The sequence below is a fragment of the Myotis brandtii genome, unplaced genomic scaffold (genome assembly GCF_000412655.1).
Source record: "Myotis brandtii unplaced genomic scaffold, ASM41265v1 scaffold363, whole genome shotgun sequence".
In the NCBI taxonomy this organism is placed as follows: domain Eukaryota; kingdom Metazoa; phylum Chordata; class Mammalia; order Chiroptera; family Vespertilionidae; genus Myotis; species Myotis brandtii.
In genome coordinates, this window is record NW_005363938.1 from 1,842,457 (window position 1) to 1,867,524 (window position 25,068).

The following is a 25,068-nucleotide window of genomic DNA, read 5'->3' on the forward strand; positions in this document are numbered from 1 at the left end:
CAACCAAGGTACATGCCCTTGACTGGAATCGAACCTGGGACCCTTCAGTCCACAGGCCGACGCTCTATCCACTGAGCCAAACCAGTTAGGGCGAGAACTCTCTCTTTATTTCTTGGTTAGTCTAGCTAAAGGTTTGTCAATTTTATCTCTTCAAAGGACCAGCTGTCAGTTTCATTGATTTCCTAGTGCCTTTTTAGTGACTCTTGCATTTATTTTGGATCTGATCTACATTATTTCCTTTCTTCTAACTTTGGGCTTCAATTGTTCTTTTTCTAGTGCCTTTAGGTGTAAAGTTTGTTTGTTTGAACTTTTTCTTATTTCTTAAGGCTATCTTTTTTCCACTGAATTGAACTCAGCTCTGTTAAATGTTAACTTCTCATATATCCTGGGATCTAATTCAGCATTCTCTATTTTGGTCCATTGTATAATTTATGAATTACTATAGCAACACCATAATGACTTTATTACTGTGGCTTTATAGTATGTTTTGATTTCTGCCAAGCCACTGGCATACCATTTATCCCACCCATATATCCTTGATCAAAGCAAGTCACATGGCCAAGCCATGTCAAGGGGTGGGAAGGTACAGTCCACCCACAATGAGGCCATAGCAAGGGTGTAGATGCAGGGATGGTGAAGAATTGGGACCAGTAATGCAGTCTAACACAAAGAGATTATACATTCATGTGGTTCTAAAATAACATACAAAGGAGTAGAGTTTTTTAATGCAAACTCAACCAAATAGAAATAGAAATTTGTATTATTCCCCTCCTTTTTCACAAAAGCATTTTGTACACACTGTTGTACATCTTGCTTTTTCACATAACATAGACCTGGAGATCTTTTGTATTTGGACACTGCATTCTTTGTTCTTTTTTGTTCCCCCAGGTACATAATACTCTATTGTATGGTTGGCATTGTATGTATAATACATAATAATTTATTCAGTCCCCTGGGATGGGTATCTGCTTCATTTTCATTCTTCTGCAGAGATAAGCATTGCTGTAATGAGTGGTAGCATTGCTTGCACATATCTGTAGAATAAGTTCCCAGAAGTGAATTTGCTGGGTCAAATACGTGCATATGTGTTTTTTAAAAAAATTATCTTTATTGTTGAAAGTAGTACAGATGTCCCCCTGTTTCCCCCATTGACCCCCTCCACCTGGCTCCTGATCTGCCCCCTGCATATGTGATTTTGATAATTATTGCCCAGTTCTCTGTATAGTTATACCAACAGCATATAAGTCCCCATTTTCCAAATAGCTTCACTAACAGAAGGTTTTCAAACTTTGGATTTCTGCCAGTATGATAGGTTTCTGAAGTGAGTGACCTTGAGCTCCTCTTCTTATATTTAAGAATTGTTTTATTTCTTTTTCTGTGAACTCTGTTTATCTTTGCCTGTTTTTAAATTGGGTTGTTGGTTGTTGTTGTTTTCATCAATTTCTAGGAGATCTTTCTATATTTGTGATACGAATTGAAAATATTTGGAGTTTGTCATTTGTCTTCCAGGTTTATCTATTGTATGTTACTGTAAAAAAAAGTTATTTGATTTCTGTGTAATCAAATTTATTAGTCCTAGTTAGAAGGGCCTTTTGCATTCCAAGGTTATAGAGCAATTAGCCTCAGTTTTCTTCTAGTAGTATTTTTGTTTTTCTTCCCATTACAAAAATATTTTTATTCATTTCAGAGAGAGGAAGGGGGAGAGAGAGAGAGAGAGAGAGAGACAGACAGACATAGACATATACATCAGTGATGAGAGAGAATTATCGATCAGCTGCCTTCTGCATGCCCCATACTGGGGATCGGGCCTGCAACTCCGGCATGTGCCCTGACCAGGTCAATGCTCAACCACTGAGCTACACCAGCCAGGCTATTTTTCTTTTTTAATTACATACACTATTATATTAGTTTCAGATGCACTTCAGTGACTAGAGATAATGTAAGTTACTAAATAATTTCATGCCCATCTGACACCATACATAGTTATTAGAATATTGACTATATATTCCCAATGCTGTAGTTTGCATGTCTTTGACTATTCTTTAACTATCAGTTAATCCTTTCACCTTTCTTACCCATTCCCCAACCCCCCTCCCATCTGGTAATTGTCAAAATGCTCACTATATCTATGAGAACTGATATCTTTGAGTTCTGCTTGTTCATTTTGTTTCTTAGATTCAATTGTATATATTGCCATTTTATTTTTTATATATTTTCTTCTCTTCTTAAAGAAGACCCTTTAACATTTCGTGTGTGTGTGTGTGTGTGTGTGTGAGAGAGAGAGAGAGAGAGAGAAATATTGATGTGAAAGAGACACATTGATTGGTTGCTTCCTGCACCCCCAACTGGGGCCAGGGATCAAACCTGCAACTCAGGTACATGCCCTTGACCAAGAATCGAATCCGAGACCCTTTGGTGTGTGGGCTGTTACTCTAACCACTGTGCAACACTGGCCAGTGCCTTGGGAAGCTTTATATGTTCTTTGATTCTCTGTGATAACTTTGCTGGGTAGAGTAATCTTGATTGTAGGTCCTTGCTTTTCATCACTTTGACTATTTCTTGCCAGTCCCTTCTGGCCTACAAAGTTTCTGTTGAGAAAAGAGCTGACAGTTTTATGGAAACTCCCTTGTAGGTAACTAACTGTTATTTTCTTGCTGCTTTCAAGATTTTTTCTGTCTTTAACCTTTTGCATTTTAATTCTGATGTATCTTGGTGTGGGCCTCTTTGGGTTCATCTTGTTTGGGACTCTCTCCACTTCCTGGACTTGCACGTCTGTTTCCTTCACCAGGTTAGGGAAGTTTTCTGTCATTATTTTTTCAAGTAGGTTTTCCATTTCTTGCTCTCTTTCTTCTCCTGACACCCCCATAATGTGAATGTTGGTACGCTTGAAGTTGTCCCAGAGGCTCCTTTACACTATCCTCATTTTTTGTTTGTTTCTTTCTGCTTTCCTAATTGGGTGTTTTTTGCTTCCTTATATTCCATATTGCTGATTTGATTCTTGGATTTATCTGCTCTATGTTGATTCCCTGTAAATTATTCTTCATTTCAGCTTGTGTATCCTTTATTTCTGACTGGTTCTTTTTTATGGTTCCCATGTCCTTTGTTATGCTGTTGAAGTTCTCACTGAGTTCATTGAGCATTCTTATAACCAGTGTTTTGAACTCTGCATATAGGAGATTTTTTCCATTTTGTTTAGTTCTTTTTCTGGAGTTTTGTTCTGTTCTTTCATTTGGGACGTGCTTCTTTGTCTTCTCATTTTGGCAGCCTCCCTGTGTTTGTTTCTTTGTATTAGGTAGAGCTGCTATATCTCTTAGGCTTGGTAGAGTGGCCTAATCTGGTAGGTGTTCTGTAGGGTCCAGTGGTGCAGCCTCCCTGTTCACGTGAGCTGGGCTCTCCAGATGTGTCCCCTCCAGACCCCACCTTGTGGGCCGTGTGCACCCTCCTGTTATAGTTGAGCCTTGATTACTATTGGTACATCAGTGGGACGGATTTATCCCCAGGGCAGTCAGCTGCAAGGACTAGCTGCGACCACCATTAAGGAAAAGCTGTTCAGGGGCCCATCCCATGGAACAGGACTTACTTCGGTGGGTCTCTGGTGCCCGCTGAGTCTGCTTCTTGAGTGTGTCTATTGTGGAGGTGGTTGGGTGGTGCTTTGTTGTGGTCTGAAGTTGTCCATTGGGTGCAAAGGCTCAGGCCTGACGTGCAGGCCAAAGTCAGCCACTGCCTGAGCCCTGCCTGGGGCCTCCTGGTAGGAGCTACAAAGCAATCTGCAGATGGCTGCTACTTGTGGTGGGCTTGGAGATGCCCAGGAGAGGCCAAGCTGTGAAACAAGGCTGGCTGCCACTAGTGCCAGGCCTGAGATCACTTAACAAAAGGTAAGGGGCACACCGAGACCAGATACTGCTTGTTCGAAAGATTTTAGGAAAGTCTGACGCATGAGCCAAAACAGGCAATTTTTATGGAAAAGCCACTGAAAACAGATTGGGCAGATCTGAAAGTTGGGTTGGGCGAGATCTGAGGGAATCACCAGGCCAGGGCAAACAGTGATAGCCAGATTGATGGAGGCTCAGATATGGCACCACCTGCTTGCTCTGTGTGGGAGGGCTCAGCAAAGGAACTGTGGCCTCTGCCACAGCACTTTTGTCTGAGAGAAAGCTACCTCTTCAGCCCTCACCCAGAGAATTCAGTTTCTCCCCATATGTCCCTGGTGCCCTTTGAGCTGCTTGCCCAAGGTTAGAGCTCAGAGCGGGTGAGTCCTAGTGAGTCTGTGCATGGGCCCTTAAAGAGGAATGCCTGGGACTCTAGCAGCCCTCCATCTCACTCAGCCATAATCCTCGCTGGCTTTTACAGCTAGAAGTTCTCAGGATTCTCTTCTTGGCACTGGAACCCTGGGCTGGCGGCGGGGCGGGGAGGGGGGCGGGCGCGTGGTGTGAGGCCAGGACCTCTCTCTTCTCAGGAGCAACCTCCACAGCCAAGATATCCCTCCCAATTTTTATCCACCACATCTGGGTGTGGGACCACCTGGTTCCGTGTCTCCACCCCTCCTACCTGTGTTGATGTGGCTTCTTCTATATTTTTACTTGTAGGTCTTCTGTTTAGCTAGATTTCAGGTGGTTCTGAATGATGGTTATTCTGTAGTTTAGTTGTAATTTTGATCTTTTTTTTTTTTTCTTTTACTAAAATTGAATTGGTTTTCATTTTGGCCAAGTTGAATGTTAAATCAGATGAGGTAGAAGCCCAAATCACCATTATACAATGAATAAAGTTCTGGAACACAAAACTTTTGTTTTTAAAACCTTAAGAACATTACACTTTTATTATAAAATTTCATTAGTTATATTTGGAACATTTGACAGTCTGCTGCAGAACAATAATCCTTTGACACCATCAGCTGTTTGCTTGTTATGGTCCCTACACTATACCTCTGTAAAACTAAATGCTCACATTAAACTGAGGAGGGGGATAACCTTGTGCAAGTGTAACCCTGAAAGACTTAGGACCGAATTGGAAGTGACTAAAAATTAAATACATTCCTTAAAGGTTATTTTACTTAGTATACCAAAAAGATCTACAAAGATTAAAATTGATTTAATCTAATTTTACTCTTTTATGGGTTGTTATTACGTAGACTTTTAAATTTTTTATTTTTTGTGCTAAAAAACCACAAAATCAAATTTACCGTCTTAGCTGTTTTTTAAAAAGATAGAGTCCAGTAGTGTTAACTGTATTACCATTATCTCCAGAACTTTTTCATCTTGCAGCGTTGGAACTCTAAACCTACCAACATTAATTCCCCCTTTTACCCTCCCGCCCTTTGTAATTACCTTTCTACTTTCTGTTTCTATGATATTTGACCACCTTAGATATTCCATATGAATGGAACCATACAGTAAATGTCCTTTTGTGACTGCGTTGGTCCCTTAGCATAATGTCCTTGAGGTTCATCTATATCAGTAATGGCGAACCTTTTGAGCTCGGCGTGTCAGCATTTTGAAAAACCCTAACTTAACCCTGGTGCCGTGTCACATATAGAAATTTTTTGATATTTGCAACCATAGTAAAACAAAGACTTATATTTTTGATATTTATTTTATATATTTAAATGCCATTTAACAAAGAAAAATCAACCCAAAAAATGAGTTCGCGTGTCAGAGGTTCGCCATCACTGATCTATATTGTGGCATGTGACAGGATTTCCTCCCTTTTTAAGGCTGAATAATATTCCATTGCATATATTTATCACATTTTCTTTATGTATTTGTCTTAATTTGCTTCCACCTCCTGGCTATTGTGAATAATGCTAATATGAACATGAATATTTCTTTTGAGAGCCTGCTTTCAATTCTTTTGGATGTATACCCAGAAGTATGATGGCTGGATCATTCTATTTTTTATTTTTTAAGGAACTTCCATACTATTTTCCATAATGACTGCTCTTACATTCTAATGAACAGTGAACAAAAATCCCAATTTTTCGGCATCCTCACCAACACTTTATTTTCTGTTTTTTTTTGGGAGTGGCCATTCTGATGGGCATGAGGTAATACGTAAACGTTAAAAGCATTTATTGGCTCCAAAGGGACCTGTTCTCAGTTACCTAACAGATGTATCTCTTAATATTCATATTTACTAAAACTGTATTTTCCTATTTAACTATTTTCAAATTCTCAGTAACTGTACACCAAATTAACTGTTTTCACAGTCCTTATGCATTGCAGCATTTTACTCCTATAAATATGCTTTTATGCATCATTTGACAGAATTTCATTGTCTAAGGCACATAAGCTATTTTCACTCAGGTTGCAACTGGGATGCTTACCTTTAGTTGAAAGTAAATACTCACATAGTAATAATAAATCTACATGCTGTGCTAATAAATCAATGATCGTTGACCCACACAGGTTTAAGCATGCTAGAAATATCTCTGAAGTTGGTTTTCAATTCTCTGTCATTCCAGAAGCCAGCGGTAGATTTTGACCAAATACTGTGTTTAAATTTCTGATCCAGGTGGAATTTATATTGGGGGTACAGTATGAGGTATATAGATCCAACATTAATTTTTTCCAGGTGGCTATCCATAGACCTCAAACCTAGAATTGAACTACCCATATTTCATCAATGATTATGATGCCATCTTTATCATAAATTCTCGTGTGTATTTTTTTATCTTTGTTGTTGTTTGACATGTCGGCCTGAGGGTCATTTTAACTGATTCCAATGTTGTACTCCTAAATATTGTCCCTTTGTTGTTTTCCTTCAGGCCTGTTTGGTAACTTTATCTTATTTACCTTGAGGGTAGGTACTAATATGACTCAATCTGGACATAGTAAGTTATGTTGAATAAATCAGTGTCAATCCCACTTTGCTGTTGAAGGCCCAGAAACATTGGGTTATCCAAGGACACTTAACTAGTCTTATGTGGGAGAGACAGGTGTTAACTCCTGAGTTCCACTCCTAATAGATGCTTCTCATCACCGTGAGATACAATGAACAGGATGTTAAAGGTCTTCTGGAGACAAACATGGGGTCAGTAATAAAAATTGCTGACATTTATTAAGCACTTATGGTATGTGTGAAACATCTGTTGCACACTTCCTGTATTACTCTACTTGTCCCCACTCCAAACCCCTGTGGAGGCACTGTCCCCGCTTTGCATACGAGGAAACTGTGCCAGTGCCTCAGAAAAGGTAACTTTCTTCACCCAGCACTTCTCAGTGCCTGTCACACAGTGTTCCATTGGAATGTCTACACTGTCCACAAGAAGTGGTGGTTAACAGAGCAGCTGGGCTGGGCATTTTGAACTTTTAAATGTTTTATGGTACCTGAGAAATTAAAGATAGTTTCTTTTATCTGTTTAAATGCATGTGATTACATGGTGTATGCATTTTAGTCGGATACTCTGAGTATTGTTTGCAGTGATCGTCTTCAAGAGAAGATGAACCTGTTGGCAGTTGATTGGTCCTCCTAAGGCCTTGGCTCACTGCCAAGTTTTGTACGGATGTTATCTCATTTAATCCTCAGTACAATGTTGTGCACCTCATGAGCTAAGACAATTCCCATTCTGTAGGTGAAGGGCCGGGTCCCAGAAGATGAAGGCGTTGGCTTGCTCAAGTCTGTGGTATCTAGGAAATGCCAGTGCTGGGACTTACGCCCTCATGTGTCTGACCCTTCTCGTCTCCCAGTGTGTAGGCACCAGATAAATGTCGCTGATTGCTCTCTTGGACAACTTTGCTTTTCTCTTGCCCAGGGCCACGATCATGTCTCTGGAAGACTTTGAGCAGCGCTTGAATCAAGCCATTGAGAGAAATGCCTTCTTGGAGAGCGAGCTTGATGAGAAGGAGAATCTCCTAGAATCTGTTCAGCGACTGAAGGATGAAGCCAGAGGTCAGGAGGCCTGGGCTTTGTTCCCCCTGCCCTCACCAGCACTGTCCCCTCCCCCTACCTGGGAGCACTGCCTGGTGTCACCCATGCTGGAAATCTGCACCCTGCTTGGCACACAGGCTGTCTGGGACCACACTTAAAGTTCCAGTTAATTGTTTATAACATTTATAGTTTATAAAGTGTGGCCAGTAGAAGAGGGACTAAAAAGAAAAGCTCAGCCCTGGCTGGTTTTGCTCAGTGGATAGAGCATTAGACTGTGGACTGGAAGGTCCTGGGTTCGAATCCAGTCAAGGGCACATGCCCAGGTTGTGGGCTTGATCCTCCGTGGTGGGCATGCAGGAGGCAGCCGATCAATGATACTCTCTCATCATTGATGTTTCTATATCTCTCTCCTCTCCCTTCCTCTCTGAAATCAGTAAAAATATATTTAAAAAAGAAAAGCCAAGTTTAAGAGTAGCTGTTCCTAAATGTAAGGAAGTGGTTAAATAAATTACATAGACTTATTTTGTGCAGTGTTAACCCATGTTTAAACTAACGGTATAGATATAAATGCGATTATAGGACAATTGTTAGGACAGACCACTGAAGGGAGAAAGATAAGTCATAGACAGTAGATGTATGTTTCTGTTTATGCTAACTAAAAATCATTCATATTAGATGCTTAATAGATATACACACATACCGGGTGAGGCAAAAGTAGGTGTACCGTTCTGAGTATGCAAAACATAGTTTATTCTCGTATTACTATTAATTATTGTGTTATTTTCCGTATGAACAACGGTAAACCTACCTTTGCCCCACCCTGTATAAATCGTATGTTTGAAAATGCAGAGAAAAGGGATTGGAAAGATCTCCATGTTATGAGAGTTGATGAGTGAGGGAGGGGCATTTGGGGATGGGTTGGGGAAGCATATTTTTTCACTTAGAATTCTACATTGGCATTCTTTTGAAACAATAAAAGCATTAGTGTATCACTGCCATAGTTAATTTTTTTTACACCTTTTGGTTTTTACTCAAAAGAAAAATCATGTAGTTTTACAAGCCGGGTAGGCAATATCCTGTGGGTTTCATGTCATTCAGGGTTTCTAGCTCGAGTTTTTCACCCTGTTTCTTTTCCTTGATCAGTGTCTACTGCTGACTCCTTCCCCTCCCCCGTCCACATCTCCATTCTCATCACCCAGTGCTAAGGCTTAATCTGAATTCTTTCCCTCATGCAGATTTGCGGCAGGAATTGGCCGTGCAGCAAAAGCAGGAGAAACCCAGGACTCCCATGCCCAGCTCGGTGGCAGCTGAAAGGACAGACATAGCCGTGCAGGCCACTGGCTCAGTGCCGTCCACTCCTGTGGCACATCGGGGACCCAGCTCTAGCTTCACACCGGGGACGTTCAGACGTGGTAAGAAGAATGGAGTCGGGAGGACTTTCTTTGCTTCACAAAGCTTTCCTGAGTGAGAGAGAAATTGGACTGGGCTAGACAGCAGGGAGCAAACTGGGATGCTCACAGGGCAGAGCATTGAGGCACGTGAGAAGAGCCTCTTGGGTGTGAGGCAATAGAGAGCAGTGGAGTCTGTGGTGAGCTGGAAAACGGAAGCCTCACTTGGAGGGAGCTCTGCTCCTGCCACAGGAGATTTAGGCCCAGCATTAGCAGGCATTTCCCTTCTTCACCAGAAGCCAGAATCCTCTTGTTGACTATGAAGTCTTCCAGATGTAAAATTTTGGTAACCAAACAAAAAGTGTTTTGTGGGTCCAGCAATATATCCAACTAGAAATGGAGCCACTGTGACTTGTGCTGTGTTGTAGAAATGAGGAATTTGAGTTTTCACCCCAGTCTCTCTGCTGACTGATTAACTGTGAGATTCTGAAGGGTTACTTAATAGCCAATAATAATAATATAAAATTATTGAGTGCTCAGTATATGCCAGTCACCCTGCTTAAAGTGCTTTGCATATATGTATATGCATACGCATACATATACATGTATATATGTATGCATATAGGTATATGTATGTGTGTATATACACACACACATACATACATACATACAGACACATGTAACCTCACTGAATTCTCACCACAGGCCCAAAGTGCAAATAATGAAAGTGCTACCCTTGTTTGATGGCTGAGGAGACGGAGGCCTGAGTTGAGGGGCTTGCCACCCAGCTGGTGAATGGCAGAGTTGGGATTCAAGCCTAGGCAGGCTGGCTTCTGGGCTTCCACTGCTATATACTGCTTTATCCCTTAGCTCGTCCCTGGGGGTGAAGAGACTGGTGAGATTTCAGACTCCCAGTCTAGAGCAGTGTTTCCACACTTTGGCAGGCACATGTGTTGGCTGGGCATCTTGTTAAATGCACCTCGGATTCAGTAGGTCTGAGTGGGGCCTGAGATGCGTTTCTAGCAAGTGCCCAAAGGATTCTGTGCTGCTGGTGCCTGGTCTGCTTTGAGGAGCGCGGCTCTGCAGAGTAGAACCCTTACAAGTGTGGTTGGCTCAGAGGCTCTTGGTGTTAAATTGCTATGTGGAATTCCTAGGACTTCAGGGCTGTGTTGATTTAGTTGTAGAAGAGTAACATGTAAAGATAAATATTTAATACAGGTTGGTCATTAAATAGGCTCTCACTGTGTGAGACAGTTAACTAACTATTGAATGAAAAAATAGGGAAGCATCCAGAATCCAAGGTAAGAGTAGCCTCCCCGCCTGCCCCTGGGGTTTTGCATTTAGCGTTGTCAGTGCACAGACTTACGACTGTGGGTTGGTGTTACATGTACTTCCTTTTGCACACCCAGGTCTAGATGACTCCACAGGTGGGACCCCCCTCACGCCTGCGGCCCGGATATCAGCCCTCAACATCGTGGGAGACCTGCTGCGGAAAGTGGGAGTAAGACCAACTGGCGCCTCCCTGGGTTTGCTGTGGCTTTTTGCCTTTCCTTCAGGAAGTTGGCGAGGGATGACCTTACCACTTCCTTTCCCCTTTAACAGAGAGTTCATGAGTTCTAGGTGTAGCTCGGGGTCTGTCACAACCTTTAGAATCATGGACGCTTCTGTGGGCCCTGACTCTAAGTCATCTCTTTGATCCCTGGATAGATATTTATTTCCCTGTACCGTTTTTTCCTTGGAATTTGGGAAGTTCAAATGGTGTGTATGATTTTTTTTTCTTAATTTGAAAAAACAGAAACATTTGAAAATTGCCTTCCCTTTGTTTCTCAGGGAGTTAAGAGAAAATCTTGAAAGGCTAGGGCAGGGAACTTAATAGGTTTTATATTAATTATAGGGAAGGATTCTTTTGTGCTTAAGAAATAACATAGGTATTCGTTGTAGTTTTCATTTTATTTTTTAAAATGATGCTCAGCAGGCCACATAATTTAACTCCTGTCAGTCTGTCATCAACCAGGATTTATGTATTCAGAGCTGCAACTCAATAGGAGCTTGCAACTCCTTTCTTATGTTTTTACTTTGGGCTTTGGATCATCTGATTTTCTGTTATATGAACAGTCTTCTGAATATTTTGCACAGTTAGCGTGTAGAGAAGCTTGGGGGGGGGGCGGGTCTCAGTGCCCTTTTGGTTTTTGTGGGGTCTGTTTACAGCAAAGCAAAGTCCTTGTTCAAACCTTCATATTTCCCATAGGCAGGGTTGGATAATCGGTAGTTAGTGATTTCCAGGAAGCAGCTAAATATCTTAGGCCTGCAGGTCTAAGTTGGCTGTGCATTGGATTCCTTTGGGCCCCACTTGGGAATTCCAGTGCACAACACATTGCTTTAGGCTCTAGTGAGAGATACAAGTTCTTGTCTTTAACTTGAGGGATGAAAGCCTATTTCTCTCCAGGCACTGGAGTCCAAACTCGCATCCTGTCGGAACTTCGTGTATGAGCAGTCCCCAAACCGGACAGGTGGCCCCACCTCAGGGCGGGCCAGCAAGAACAGAGATGGTGGTGACAGACGGCCAAGCAGCACCAGCGTGCCTCTGGGTGATAAAGGGTCAGTATTTTTTGCTGTCACTCGAGGTGGGATCCTCTAGCTCTGACCAAAAGCCATTTTAAAAAAAAAAACATATATATAATTAGAGGCCCAATGCACGAAATTTGTGCAAGAGGCCGGCTGCCGTTCCGGCTTCTCCGTCTGGCACCTGGGACCCGGGCTTCCCTCGCAGCCCTGGCTTTGGAAGGACATCCAGTCTAATTAGTATATTACACTTTTATTATTATATTACGCTTTTATTATAGATATATATAATACACGCATACGCATACACACACACACACATATATACACACACACATATATGTATATATTTATTAATTTCAGAGAGTAAAAGAGATAGAAACATCAATGATGAGAGAGAATCATCGATCGGCTACTTCCTGCACAACCCCTATTGGGGATTGAGCCCACAACCCCGGGCATGTGCCCTGACTAGAATTGAACCATTACTTCCTGGTTCATAGATTGATGCTCAACCACTAGGCCACACAAGTCGGGCCCGAAAGCTATTTTTTAAAAGTTGCAGGTTTATGTCAGTGAACTCTACCCCGTCCCTGGAGACAGAGTTAGGTGGTGTCTTCTGTTTGGGCAAATGGCCAAGGAGAGGCTTGTGTTTTATCAGATTCTGCAGTCCCAGCTCCTGGTCACGCTGTGAGGATGTCCTGTATAAATCACTTGTCTGGGACTTGAACTTCTAATACTGCTCTGCTTCCTCCAGAAGAGGATTTAAATAAAAAATTAAAAAACAAAACAAACTTTAGAACCTTCTGGAAACTGGCAATAAATTCCAGCCAGACTAGAATCCTGAAGCCAGTCACTGGATTGGAAAACAAATCTGACCTTTAATGGCTTCATGTACTTTCTTTCCTGAAGAAAATCAGTAAGCTTCCAGCATCAGTAACTTTCTAAGATGTGCCACCATCTTACTGGACCCCAAGCCACAATTTGGTGGGTCCCTGGCAGACAGGTGACAGGAAATGAAGAATTGTTTTCCGTGGGAACGCACGTAACTTCCAGACCTTTAAAGAGGGTCCTCTGCACCTGGGCTACTGGTGTGGCCTTGGGAATGTGAGTGCTAGACAGCCGGTGTCCTTTTCTTCATTTCACAGGAGAGAAAATTGAGACGCAGTGACCCTGCTCCTGACTCTTGATATTCATTCTTGTAACTGTGGGCCCCGATGCTAGTCAGTCGTAACAGCTGTAATGTCTGCTTAATTTGGTTTGCTCTGTCTGAAGGTTGGGAAAACGCCTGGAGTTTGGGAAGCCGCCTTCAAATCTGTCCTCGCCGACGCTGCCGTCAGCCCAGGGTGTAGTCAAGCTGTTGCTTTAGAAAATCCACAGAAGCAAAGCCACTGGTGTCTGTGCGGGAGTTGTTACCTTTCGTCCTCTCTTCACACTAGGTTTTTTTGTTTTTGTTTTTTTTTTAAGGTAGTTTGAGAAATATGGGCAAGCAGTCACACTAGCCAATGACTGAGGCCATTGCCCGTGGCCCTGGTGGTTGACCCTGTGGAATGCGGTCTCAGTCCCAGCCTCCATGTTGGTGTGTTGCAGATGGACAGGGACAAACTGGACCTGCTGGAAAGGGCTCTGAGTGTGAGTGCTGAGGCTTCCCCATGATTGTGAGCTGACCCCAGTCCTGATTGGTCCTGAGTGTTTTTAACGTCCGGAGGGAGACGCCTTACAAGGGGATCTGAGCCCACCTCGGGCTCCCCAGTCCAATTCACCTGGAGCTGTCTTCGAGAACAAAGTCTCTCAACACTGCATGGACAGCAAGGATCGGCACACTGAGATCACCTCTAAGAGCAGAGAGTAGACTAGACACGTGCTGACTAAAACTGTGTAGTATACCTCCCACACTTTTTAAGCTGGCTCATTGATGCTTTTAGAGGTGTGCCTGAGTTTCAGAGTATATTTTGCGTGGATCAGGTCAGTGGAAAACCTTTCCTGTTTACATGTGTCCTGACCGTTACTTGTCCTGTGCCCCACCCCTGGCATGGGGGTGACCTCTGCTTCAGGACCCGCAAAGTCATGCGGATGGAGCGGCCTTGGAAATAGAGCCTTTAAGAATAGAATTTCATTGATGGCCATAATGAAATAATCAGGGTAACCTTCAAATAAGGTTAAACCACCAGGATTGTTGTTGACGACGCTTCTTGTCAAAGAAGAAACGCACACAGGATTTTCAACGTGGACGGGGCACATGCTTATCTCTGCTTGCTGGGAATGGCTGTCTCACACTCTCCATCACACGTAAAAAGAAGACATGAATTCAGGAGCATGTGTGTAGTTCAACAACCTTCCTTTTGTAACTAAGTTATTTTTCCAAAAGAACAGCAAAACTATCCTTGCTTTGAAAATAGAACTTTTCAAGTGCTACTGAAATTCAACAGGGAATTAAACTTCAGTGCCTGGTTCATTATCCTAGAAACATTCTAACCTGTAATGGGAAAAGATGTACTTTTATTTTTTTAAAAGAACAATAAAATCAAGAGAAACTAATTTTCAACTAGTGTGTGGTGGTCAGTAAATGCTGCTTCGTGTGTGCTTCTGTGTTTGCTCATATGGTGGTGAAAAGCTTGCTTCCTAACCAAGTAACTAAATATGAAAAAACCCACTTTTTAAACATTTTCCTCCAAATCAACTTCTTCAAACTGCACTTGGGATACGTTTGTGTAGTTTTCAGGGTATATTCACATTTGGTCACTCAGCGGAGCCTTCGCCGTTTCCGTATTTGCTCTCTTCTCAAATCTGTCTGAGTCCCCGGTGTTGGTGCATGGACTCCTTTGTGTGGAAGGAACCTTTGCAAGGAATCTCTGTCTGGAGCCTCTGGCTGAGGAAGGAAAGGCCCATGGCCTGGCCTTTCATGGTCCTCACGCTAAGAATGGTTTTGATGTTTTTAAAGGGTTGTTTTAGAAAAAAAATGAATCTGTGACAGAGACCATATGTAAACTAAAATATTTACCCTCTGGCCTTTACAGAGTTTGTCAACCCCTGCTGTGCGAAGTCTTGTGTTTTAACTTTAAAAATTCAAGGAAAGCTTGTGTTCTTCACATCACATAGGTACTGGTTTTGATGGATAAAGTTGTTCTTCCTGATCATGTTCCTCTCTGAGCTCGAGCTGCCCACCTCCTGGCTGGAGAAACCCCTTGCACAGACTCACTTTGCAGCTGCTCTTTTGCCAGGTGGGAACTTGGGCAATTTATTTCACCTCCCTAAGCCTCAGTTTTTCCATTTAAGAAGTAACCTTCACTTCTTAGGGTCGTCCCCCCCCCCCCCCCCCCCCCGCATTCTTTCGCTCTGTAGAAAACAAACACTGACTATGTTCCAGTGATTTAATCCTTTTTATTTATTCGTGAGGGTGTCCTTAAATACAGTCGGGGTGCATATAAAACAGTGTCACATTCCTGCTCTTGTCCAGTCGAGCAGTGTCTCCTTTTTAATTCAGGTGACTACGGAAGGCACTTGGTCTCGGTGAACTGTGTGCATCTGAGGTGTGGTAACCAGGACGGGGGAGAATTTTCAAACCAGGTCCTACTCACGATGTTGGAAGGGTACACAGGGCAGGGAATGACTTGGGAGTGGGAGGGGCAGTGGCACCCATTTTGGTGACTTTCTCCCCATTTTATGTAAACTAAGTTGCCAGTGATTAAGTTACTGTGGATCTATTTATCTAAAAACTCAAAACCTCTGCACAGTTCCTTGATAGAGGGGGAGTGGGTGTGTCTGTGTCTCCTGTTGGTTTTCCTCATTTGGTACACGATTCAAAACTTAAATTGATGCCCTGAGCACAGGGAGGTGTTATGTTCATTGTGAGGGGTGTTTGTGAGGTTTGGAATTTGAAAATGGATTTGGACAATGCTAAGCAGAGTCCACTGGGTGTTGTTTTTGTTTTCAGCAAGTTTGTCTATTCACTGGCTTTGGTTCCGTTGAAGTCTGCATCACGAGCATCCATTTCCTCATCTGAACCATCCGCGTTTTCAATAACTCGACGTCCTCCAGACCTTCTAGAGGGAACAAAAGAGGTCTCGTTTCCTCGCCTGTGGGTTTTAAGAAAACACACATTTCTTTAGTACAGAAATTGTCGTAAGAGACTTTTGGAAAGGGGAAAAAAAACTCAAATGAGACACAAATGTTGAGGTTGAAGTCAACAAGTCTTGACCAGTTCCAAAGTTTGGTTACATTTGATAAGCTGGAGTGGGGAAAAGTAGGTTCTATGTCTGGCTGCTCATTCACGGACTCCAGGGTCCTGGTCTGTGGTGACCATGACCGCATGGGTTTATTCGTACCCTGTGGAGTAGGTATGAGGGAGAAATGTTCTCATCCTGCACCTTGCCGTCAGAGCGGGGACGAGGGAAGGGTTTTAGGTTTTCAACTGGAAGAAGGTGGAAATGATGTTAAGGCAGTGGTTCTCAACCTTCCTAATGCCGTGACCCTTTAATACAGTTCCTCATGTTGTGGTGACCCCCAATTTCATTGTTAAAATTTGAACCTAATTAACGCATAGTGATTAATCACAAAAACAATATGTAATTATATATGTGTTTTTCCGATGGTCTTAGGCGACCCCTGTGAAAGGGTCGTTCGACCCCCAAAGGGGTCGCGACCCACAGGTTGAGAACCGCTGTGTTAAGGGCAGCCTGAGAGCAAGGCAGTCACTGTGCGGTTGCTCTGATTACAGGCAACTCGGCACCCAGCTTTGGTGGAACAGAATTCTTGGGCTGAGTTTCCCCAGGGTGGGGGTCTCATCTGTGTTTTTACTCATCATGGCAGCCACCATTCTTGGCTTATAATAGGTGCTCAATGAGTATGTGTTGGATTAACAGGTTCCACTTACTTTTCTAAGGTGTATTTTAGCTCTAGCTGGTAGAGCACCCCTTTCTGTCCTTACCGTGCCCATCTCCTCTGTCCTACCTGATGCCCTGAGTGACCACTTGCGTTACCCTCAGGTGATCCCGGTCACCTGAAGTGAGGCTTTGCATAGGAGGGCGGGCTGGCAGAAGGAAGAAAAGTCGGCTCCACCTGCACTTAACCGTCATGGTTTGGAAGGAATGTTTGCCTCCTTTTCAGTGGCCGCAACCAATAATTGTGTGGGGCTCTGGCCACCTGGCCCTGTTTTGACCTGATTCAGAGGTCAGGTCTTAAATCATTCTAGGATGTCTAAGAAGAAAGCAGACTTTGTAAGAAAAACGACCCGCTTGACCACGCAAAGCCTGGACAGAAAAGCCACGAAGGTGAGCCCATCCCAGTTATTGATACTTGAGTTAAGAACAACGTGGACAAGTCAGATTGGAGGCATAAGCAAGGCCCACAGGATCCTGATCGCTGAGGGGGGGAATCCCAGCAGGATTGGGGTCTGAGGGTGGGAGAGACCCACCAGGTGCAGGGGATGGCACCCCCAAGGTACGGCGATCAGGAATAAATACTTAAAGTTGTAGCCACTCCTAGCTAGACTCAGGCCAACTTCTAGGCCCCCCCCACTCCCATCTCTCTCTAGTGGCAACCTTAAAAGTCTTTTTCTAGGAATTTGGGCCAGAGAGCAGGGTCTCGGAGCTCTGGGGGAGCAGCAGCCCAGGCTCTCTCCTACTTCCACCGGTTTGAAACTTGGTGGGTGGCCTGGGGCCAGAATCAGTGCCTCCTGTTCTTCCAGGCACCCTGCCTCCTGGAAGAGTCTGTATTTGCTAATTGATAGGCGTGGTCCTTGGTCTAAGGAGGAAACGCCCTGGGTCACTAAGTCGAGGCTTCAGCCCTGTGAGCCTGTTTTGTCTGGTTCAGGTGTGTCTGCCTTGAAGGGACTGATTTAAAATCCTAGGCAAAGGTTGACACTGGCTGTAACTGTCACAGGAAGTAAGGGACCCCTGTAAAGGTTTTCTTAAAGGGTCTGGTCCTGGAGAATGTGGGTTCTATTTGTGGGCTCAGAGAACTTTCTCAAGGCTCTGCTGGCCCAGCAGGGACCAACATGAGGGTGTAAGCACCTGCTGCTTCACGACTGGGGCCCCCATTGTCTGTGGGTCCCATGCTGCAGGTGACCCTAGAGTTCATCTAATCCTATGTTCCCAATGAGCTGGCAGGAGGGCTCGGAAGCTGAGGCTAAAAGCTCCTGCCAAGACCTCATCCAGCTTTAAGTATTTGAGTAGTGACAGCAAAGCTGAGATTCTTGAAAAGGAAAGACAGACACAGCCAGGGCTTGCTCGGCCTCTCAGGAGGATGAGAGGAAAACCAGGCCCCAGGTGCCTACCTTACGTATGAAAAGGTTGTTAGACCCCCCGCCCCCCCAGACGTCCAGACCTCTTAACTCTGCCTTGTGAAGGGCCCCAGGCGCTTCCTAGAGTCTTGGGTACCCGTGCCCCGATCCGTGAGTGAGTACGTGCAGTGAGACTCTGGAAAAGGCTCTGCCAGGATTCTGCCAGCTCTGTGGTGGCTCACGTCACCCTCGCATGCTGAAAATGCAGCTAGGAGCCAGGCCTTGCTGCAGCCCCGCGCTCATGTCGCCCTCACAGGCTGAAAATGCAGCTAGGAGCCAGGCCTTGCTGCAGCCCCGCGCTCATGTCGCCCTCACACGCTGAAAATGCAGCTAGGAGCCAGGCCTTGCTGAAGCCCCAGCACTTGGAAGGCATCATGGCGAGCTCACTTTCCTTGCGGACAAGTTTGTGAAACCCCACCCGGGGGTGGGTGAGGGGGCAGATTTCTGAGCTGTGCTTCCGTGAACCTATGCTTTGTTAATTCTGACTAGTGAACTAGACTGAAGCCATTCTCCAGGAGTGTACCCACATCGTGGCGTTGTCATACCTGCTCCGTGCAGTGTTAGCCAGACGAGGGAGGGCGAGTGTCCCTAACAGGGTAAGAGAGGCCCTCTCACGCAGGTAAGAACAATCTAAGTGACACAGCCTCTAAGCTCTTGTCACCGCGTGGTTTCAGGGACACATTCGGTGCCGTGTCATGCCAAAGCGGAAGCAGGGAAGGAGAATGGGTCAAGGCATGAGGTCATCTTGCGTTGATCTTGGTTGTGATGAAGGACAGTTTTGAACTAAGATGTCCAAGCCTTCAGATTTTGCAGGAATCTCAGAGAAATTTGCAAGGGCCAAAAAAAAAGGGGCAGGGAGGGCGCGATGGGCAGAAAGGAAATGGAAACTGAGTGAACACACGAGCCGCAGCAAAGCTGAAGGCATGATACCTGGTGAGTCACTGCGCAGTTTCCTGGGGGAGGGGGCCTCTGAAACAGAGAGAGAGAGTCCTTGGTGGTTATCATTAGGCAAACGGGAGGGAGCCCATTTAAGTACCTTTCAATCATGGAGGCGTTTGCTTTAATGAAATAATTACAGGCACTTTTAAGTCAATCTGCCAACAAAGCATCTAAACCCTGGCTGGCACACAAAAGGACAAGCTACTTCTTTAAAATCAAAACGCAAATTTCTGTCCTTGTGAGCTTCTTTTAGGAACACAGGTGGCTTCCTCCCATCATGTAGACCTGTTCAGGAAGGTAAAGGCATGTGAGTGAGCTAGTTCAAAGTTCCACCTGGAAACACAGTCCCAGACTAAGCACCTGCTGCAAGGTCTCACTGTTATTACTTGGTCTTCGTTGCCTTTTATGCCTGCAGCAAGCTGATAGAGGTGGACACCTTCTGCAGATGACTGGCAATGTGGCACATGATGGGGACGCTAGACAGGCCCAAGAGGGCTTGTGTCGAGACTTATCTGGCTGGTAAAACTATGAAACTTGTTTGCAGTTCCTCTGAGGAGTTGGCTAGGCTCCCAACCCCACTCAAAGCTCTATTTTGAGGAAGACCTGTGCTTGATTTTAGGTTTAGTACATCTAGAAGACTCAGAAGGCAGAAAAGGTCTGACCCGTCTTCAGCTTACATTATGTGCATGTTCATGTTAGGACCGTAAAATAACGGTTTCTTTCATACAGGCCTGGGTGGTCTAAGAAGGGTTAGTTGTCTGGGGTAGAACCCACAAGGGATGTTCGGAGTATCCCAAGAAAAGGGAGTAGTGACAGCAAAGGGGTGAGAGAGCAGGAGTGGCTGACTACTTCCCCAGGCACTGAGGAGTGTCTGGGAGTCTTTGTGGTGAGAGCAGCTCTCCCACTGACAGTCGACCCTGGGGGTTGCCCCCATGCTGGACCTGAGAGGTTAGGCCTGGTTTCCATTCCATCAGGCCCCTCATTATGCTGGGACTGGGGCCTCATTCCTGAATCCGGTACCCTGAACCAGCTGTTCTCTTCCCTCTTCTGAAAGGGGTTTGGGCTTTCCCTTCATCTCATGTAGTGGTTCTCAAAGTCTCTAGGCTACATCCCAAGGGCTCCTGGGCATGCCATTGGGTAGAAAAAGTCTGTTTGGTGCTAATGTGGTTGTCACTTGCTTTTTAACTGAGAAGTAGTCCTTAAGGTCATAGTCATCAATTTGTGGCCACAATAGCTAGAACTCACTATTGTGTTCACTGTATTTAATTTCATCGTTACCTGGTGATGCTGGTTTAACAATAGAGGGGTGGTAGTGTATGATTAACACAGTTAATGTAAAAGAAAATGTCAAGTAATCAGTAGTGCAGGTAGTGAGAGGCAAAGGTGGTTGAGAACGACAGAGAAACATCTCTGACCCAGTGATGGAAGGTTTACTCTGCGCCCAGCTCTGCCCCAGACACTGAGGATGAGTCACCAGACACAACCTCTGTGCTCACAGGCTTGCAGGTGAGAGTGAGACAGATCATGAATGAGGTAAGTACAGTGAACAGCAGGTTCCGTGGTGACAGGGAGGTAAGAGAGGAGAACTGTAGGGAGTGAGGTTGGAAATTTTAGAGAGTAAGAGAGATAAGTAAACCTCTGAAGGAAAGGAAGAGGGAGTCAGCTGTGCAGAGAGCTGGGGGAAGAGCATTCCAGGCAGAGGGGTCAGCCAGGGCCCCGAGGCACTGTGTGGGGAGGTCAGGGAGTCATTTAGGAGGCAGTGGACAGAGATTGTGAAGGACCTAGTGGAACCAACCATTGGAGAGACATGATCCAGCTCCATTCAAACAGGATTCTTCTGGCTGCTGTGTTGAGAACAGACTGTAAGGGGGAGAGCATGGAAGCAGGGAGGCCTGAGGAAGCTGCGAAAGTTGTTGAGATGGGAGGAGGTTGGCAAGAAGTGGTTGGCTTCTGGGTATATGGTATTTTTAAGGGAGTTGACCAGATTTTCTGACAGATTGGATACAGGGTATGGGGGAGAGAGGAAAGTAAAGAAAGAACACAAGGTCTGTGGTCTGGGTTAATTGATGGAAACTTTATCATCCCACTTGTTGAGCTGGGAAGGACTGGGGGAGGAGCTGGTTTGGGGTGAAGAGGTTCAATTGAGGCTCAGGTTGGGGCATGTAAGGTGTGAGCGGCCCATGAGATATTGAGTGGGAATGTCAAGCAGGGTCTGGAGTTCCAGGAAGAACCTAGGGAGTTAGGAGATGGAATTCTAAAGGCACAGGGCTGGCTGAGATCATCGAGGGAGGAGTGACAGAGGTGGACATGAAGAGAGAACCAAGATGGCGCCCTGGGGCAGGCCCACAGCCAGAAAGCAGGTGAGGCTGGTGTCGGAAGCCCAGTGAAGAAAGTACAGGGAGGAGGCGTGATGGGATGGTGCTGCTGAGTCAGGTCGGGACCAAGGACTGACCACGGGATTAGAGTCTGTGTGTGGTCAAGAGTAGGAGGAGCGAGCCATAGCCAGTTTGGCTCAATGGATAGAGCATCGGCCTGCAGACTGAAGGGTCCTGGGTTCGATTCCAGTCAAGGGCACATGCCCGGGTTGTGGGCTCAATCCCCAGTGGGGGGCATGCAGGAGGCAGCCAATCAGTGATTCTCCCTCTTCCTTCCTCTGAAATCAATAAAAATATTTTTTTAAAAAAGTAGAAGCGTGAGGCTAAGAGGGTTTTTCTGCTGATGCAATGACTCTGTGAGAGGGGAAACATGGCAGAGGAAGAAGGTAAGATTTTCTGGAGTAACATCCTCAAGTAAACAAGAGGGGAGTCCAACAGAGGGGTTGGCCTTAATGGGTGCTGGACAGTTCAGCCCAGAAATGGTGCAAAAAGTTGAAGAAATGAGATGTAGAGAGGTCGACTGATGGGGCAGTGGGAGCTTGTTTACTTTCTATGATAGTTTCTATTTTTCAGTTAAATAGGAAGTAAGGTCATAAGCTGAGACTGGGCGGAGATAGTAATTTTAGGGAGAAAATAAAAGCAGATCTCTAAGAGAGTGGGAGGCTGAAGTACAGCCAGCATGGTTGCTTTTCTCACACCCTTTGGAGCTGTAGGTGGGAAGTACAACACAGCAAGAGGGCTCAGGGTATTGAGGATGTGTGAAAGGCTGATGGCAACCCCTGAGCCTGGGTTCCATGCTGGGTAAGGAGTCATTGGGGTTGTGAGAGGATGGGTTGAAGATCCCAGGAGTCAGAAGGTGGCAGCAGGCAAATGATGCGATGCCTGAAGGTCACATTAGGGCTTTGAGTTACTGGTAATGCCTGTGGAGTGGCAGGATCATGGAGAAGAGAAGGTGGAGGGGTGTGAGAGAATGTGACAGGAAGCTCAGAGCTAAATTTCAAGGAATTGGGGGTGGGAGGGAGCCTGAAGGAGCAGGGTGGTGACCTACCCACCTTCAGACCCAGAAGTTATACAGGCGCAGGAGAGAGAACAGACCTCAGTGCAGTCAGGGCCAGGTTCTCAACCTTGGGTGACTGTACCCTCAGAGAACATCTGGCAACGTATCGAGACGCTTTAGGTTGTCACAGCCGGTCGGAATGCTACTCTAGCTGGTGTCGGACAGCCAGGGATGCTGTTCAACATCCTACAATATACAGGCCAGGCTTACCCAGTCCCAGCAGTGCCAAGGAACCCTGGGTTTTAGAGAAAGGTGGTGAAGAAAAAGGCCAGACGAGAAGGCTCAGGAGACGGGAAACTGCCTCTCCCTCCTCCTCCTCCTCCTCACCAGAAGGATGGGCAAAGATTGTTAACACGTTAAGCGCCAAGCCTGTTTGTCTTCCTTTCCGTTTAGCCCGCGATATCCGATTTCACCGATATGCTGGCGGCACCAGTGACTGACCGGTCCGGACAGAAAGTATAGCGTCAGTCACCTGTGACCGACATGGCGCTTAACATATTAAAGAACAGAGAAGGTGAGCCCCTTAGAGGCAGGGCCCCCGTGTGCCTGGACACTGCTGCATGAATGGTGACCAGCAGGAAGAGCCGGGGAAAGAAGCGAGGGCTTCGGAAAAGGTAGCCTTTGCGTCGATACAGTCAGTGGGCATCTCAGGCCTACTTGAGCACCCGGCCCGGGAGGACACCCCTCCTGGGGCTGGGCCGCCTCACCTGAGCTTGCTCTTGAGCGCGGTCATCTCGCGGCCCATGGCCTCGTTGCTCTCCGTGGCCTCGTCCAGCTCCCGCTGCAGCTTCCTGCGGTTGGCGTTGATGCGCTGGGACTCCTCTTCCGCCTCCTCCAGCTGCCTCTTGAGTTGTTTCACCTTCACATTTCCTTTCTCTGCCTGTCAAGGAGAGGCGCGAGGGTCAGGGGGCCCCTTGGAGGTCTTGGGGGACTAAAGGGGGAGAGGCCTGCGGTGGCGGTGTACCTGCTCCTTGTACTGCTCAGCCGCCTTGCGCTCGTCCTCCACCTGCAGCAGGACCTCCTTCAGCTTCTTGTCCTTCTGCTTCAGTGACTTGGCAGCCGCCAGTTTCTCTCTGCGCACAAGGGGGAAGCAGTCGCTATGTAAACCAGACCGGCATCTTGCCCACTGTGGGGACTCTTCCTGAGCTCCCAGAATCCACCAGATAGAAGATTAGAATAAGTCCATAAAAAGCAGAGGCACTGACACCTGCTGTGGCAGGGGCGAACCTTGAGAACGTGTGCCCAGTGAGAGAAGCCAATCACAGGCCTTGTATGAGTCTGTGTCTATGAAATGTCCAGAACAGACAAGGAGACAGAAAGTAGGTCAGCGGTTGCTTAGGACTGGGGATGGGGGTGGGGATGGGAATTAGAGGGTGATGAAAATGTTCTACATTTGACTGTGGTGAGGGTGGACCTACCTGTGAATATACTAGAAGCCATTGAATTGTACACATTAAATGGGTGAATTGTGTGAGAGTGAGTTATCAGTAAAGCCGCTACCAAACAAAAAAGAAGGGGTCAGAATCCTTACAGTCTGATGGTCACAGATGTGCTGTGAACTTACAGCTCAGTGACCCGTCATTAAAATGAGAAGCCTTCCCATATTCGTGTACTAAATGGTTGTTGATTTGGACTTGTGTCTCGTTAACATGACCTCCTGCTAATGTGGATCAGGAAAAGCCACATGTGCTCCCGGGGGAGCTGGCTGGCGTCACTGAGGAACCAAGCTATTTACTAAGAGCAGATGACATTTCCAGGGCTTCCTCTGGGCCAGGGACAGGCACAGCCCTTTCCTGCGTTCTCCCTAGTCCTCCCGGCACAGCTGCAGCTCGGGTACCGCTGAGTTTATTTCATAGCCACAACCGATGCCCGGAGAGGCTAGCCACCTCCCAGCACTCAGGGGAAAGCGGGCTGTCATTGGAGCCCTGGTCCCACGGTACCTGGCCTCCTGCTCCACCTGCTCCTCCAGCTGTGCGATCTTGGCCTCCAGGGATGCAATGGTGGACTTGAACTTGGACTTGACTGCCCCCTCCATCTCCTGGAGCTTGCTCCGGAGCTCTTTGTTCTGCCGCTCTAGCTGCTGCCTTGCGCTCTCGTTCTTCTGGGCTGCGCTGCGCTCCGTGGCCAGCTCATTGTTGAGCTGCTCGGCCTGGGGAGGAGGGTGAAGGTAGTGAGGTGGGGGGCATGAAAGCCTGTGGTGTGCACTGAGATGACTGACTTCTCCCGCAGTCTCCAGCCTTTTTCAGCCTCTGCACTCCCTCTCCTCCTTCCTAGTCATCCTTTAACTCTCAGTTCAAGAGGCAGCTCATCCAGGCAGCGTCCTGGTGCCACCCAGGCTCCCTGCTATCCTCAGCTCATCCCAGGCCTGGCACACAGCAGCCTTTAATGCATGTCACTGAGCCAGTGTGGGGCTTTTGCTGTTCCAATGCCCAGGCCCCCACCTGTTGTGTGGCCTTTCGGACACGGTCACTCATGGCCTCCATGTTGCCTTGTTCTTCCTCCAGCTCCTCCTCCAGCTGCGCGATCCGGGCCTCCAGGCGGCGCTTCTCATCCTGAAGCGTGTTCCTAAGGGAGATACAGCGCATCTGAGGCCTCCCGTCTTCC

General features: G+C 46.1%; 2 protein-coding genes across 8 annotated transcripts in view; one reads left to right on the forward strand and one right to left on the reverse strand.

Moving 5' to 3' along the window:
• The window catches only part of NDE1 (nudE neurodevelopment protein 1), a 29,276-nt gene extending 14,918 nt beyond the window's left edge, over window positions 1-14,358 (forward strand). Inside the window, exons 4-8 of one of the 7 annotated variants that reach the window (XM_014544406.1) lie at window positions 7,748-7,884; window positions 9,099-9,275; window positions 10,661-10,752; window positions 11,698-11,849; window positions 13,089-14,358. In XM_014544406.1, coding sequence (XP_014399892.1) covers window positions 7,748-7,884; window positions 9,099-9,275; window positions 10,661-10,752; window positions 11,698-11,849; window positions 13,089-13,182 — 652 coding nt within the window. In that variant the 3' untranslated portion in view covers window positions 13,183-14,358. The other 6 variants (XM_014544412.1, XM_014544410.1, XM_014544409.1 and 3 more) reach the window with 6 other exon arrangements.
• An 819-nt stretch (window positions 14,359-15,177) lies between these two features.
• The window catches only part of MYH11 (myosin, heavy chain 11, smooth muscle), a 68,373-nt gene continuing 58,482 nt past the window's right edge, over window positions 15,178-25,068 (reverse strand). The window contains exons 36-40 of the mRNA XM_005872050.2: window positions 24,906-25,029; window positions 24,405-24,613; window positions 23,429-23,537; window positions 23,172-23,344; window positions 15,178-15,889 (exon numbers count right to left, since the gene is read on the reverse strand). Of these exons, the coding sequence (XP_005872112.1) occupies window positions 15,757-15,889; window positions 23,172-23,344; window positions 23,429-23,537; window positions 24,405-24,613; window positions 24,906-25,029 (748 nt within the window). The 3' untranslated portion in view covers window positions 15,178-15,756. The remainder of the gene's footprint in view (window positions 15,890-23,171; window positions 23,345-23,428; window positions 23,538-24,404; window positions 24,614-24,905; window positions 25,030-25,068) is intronic.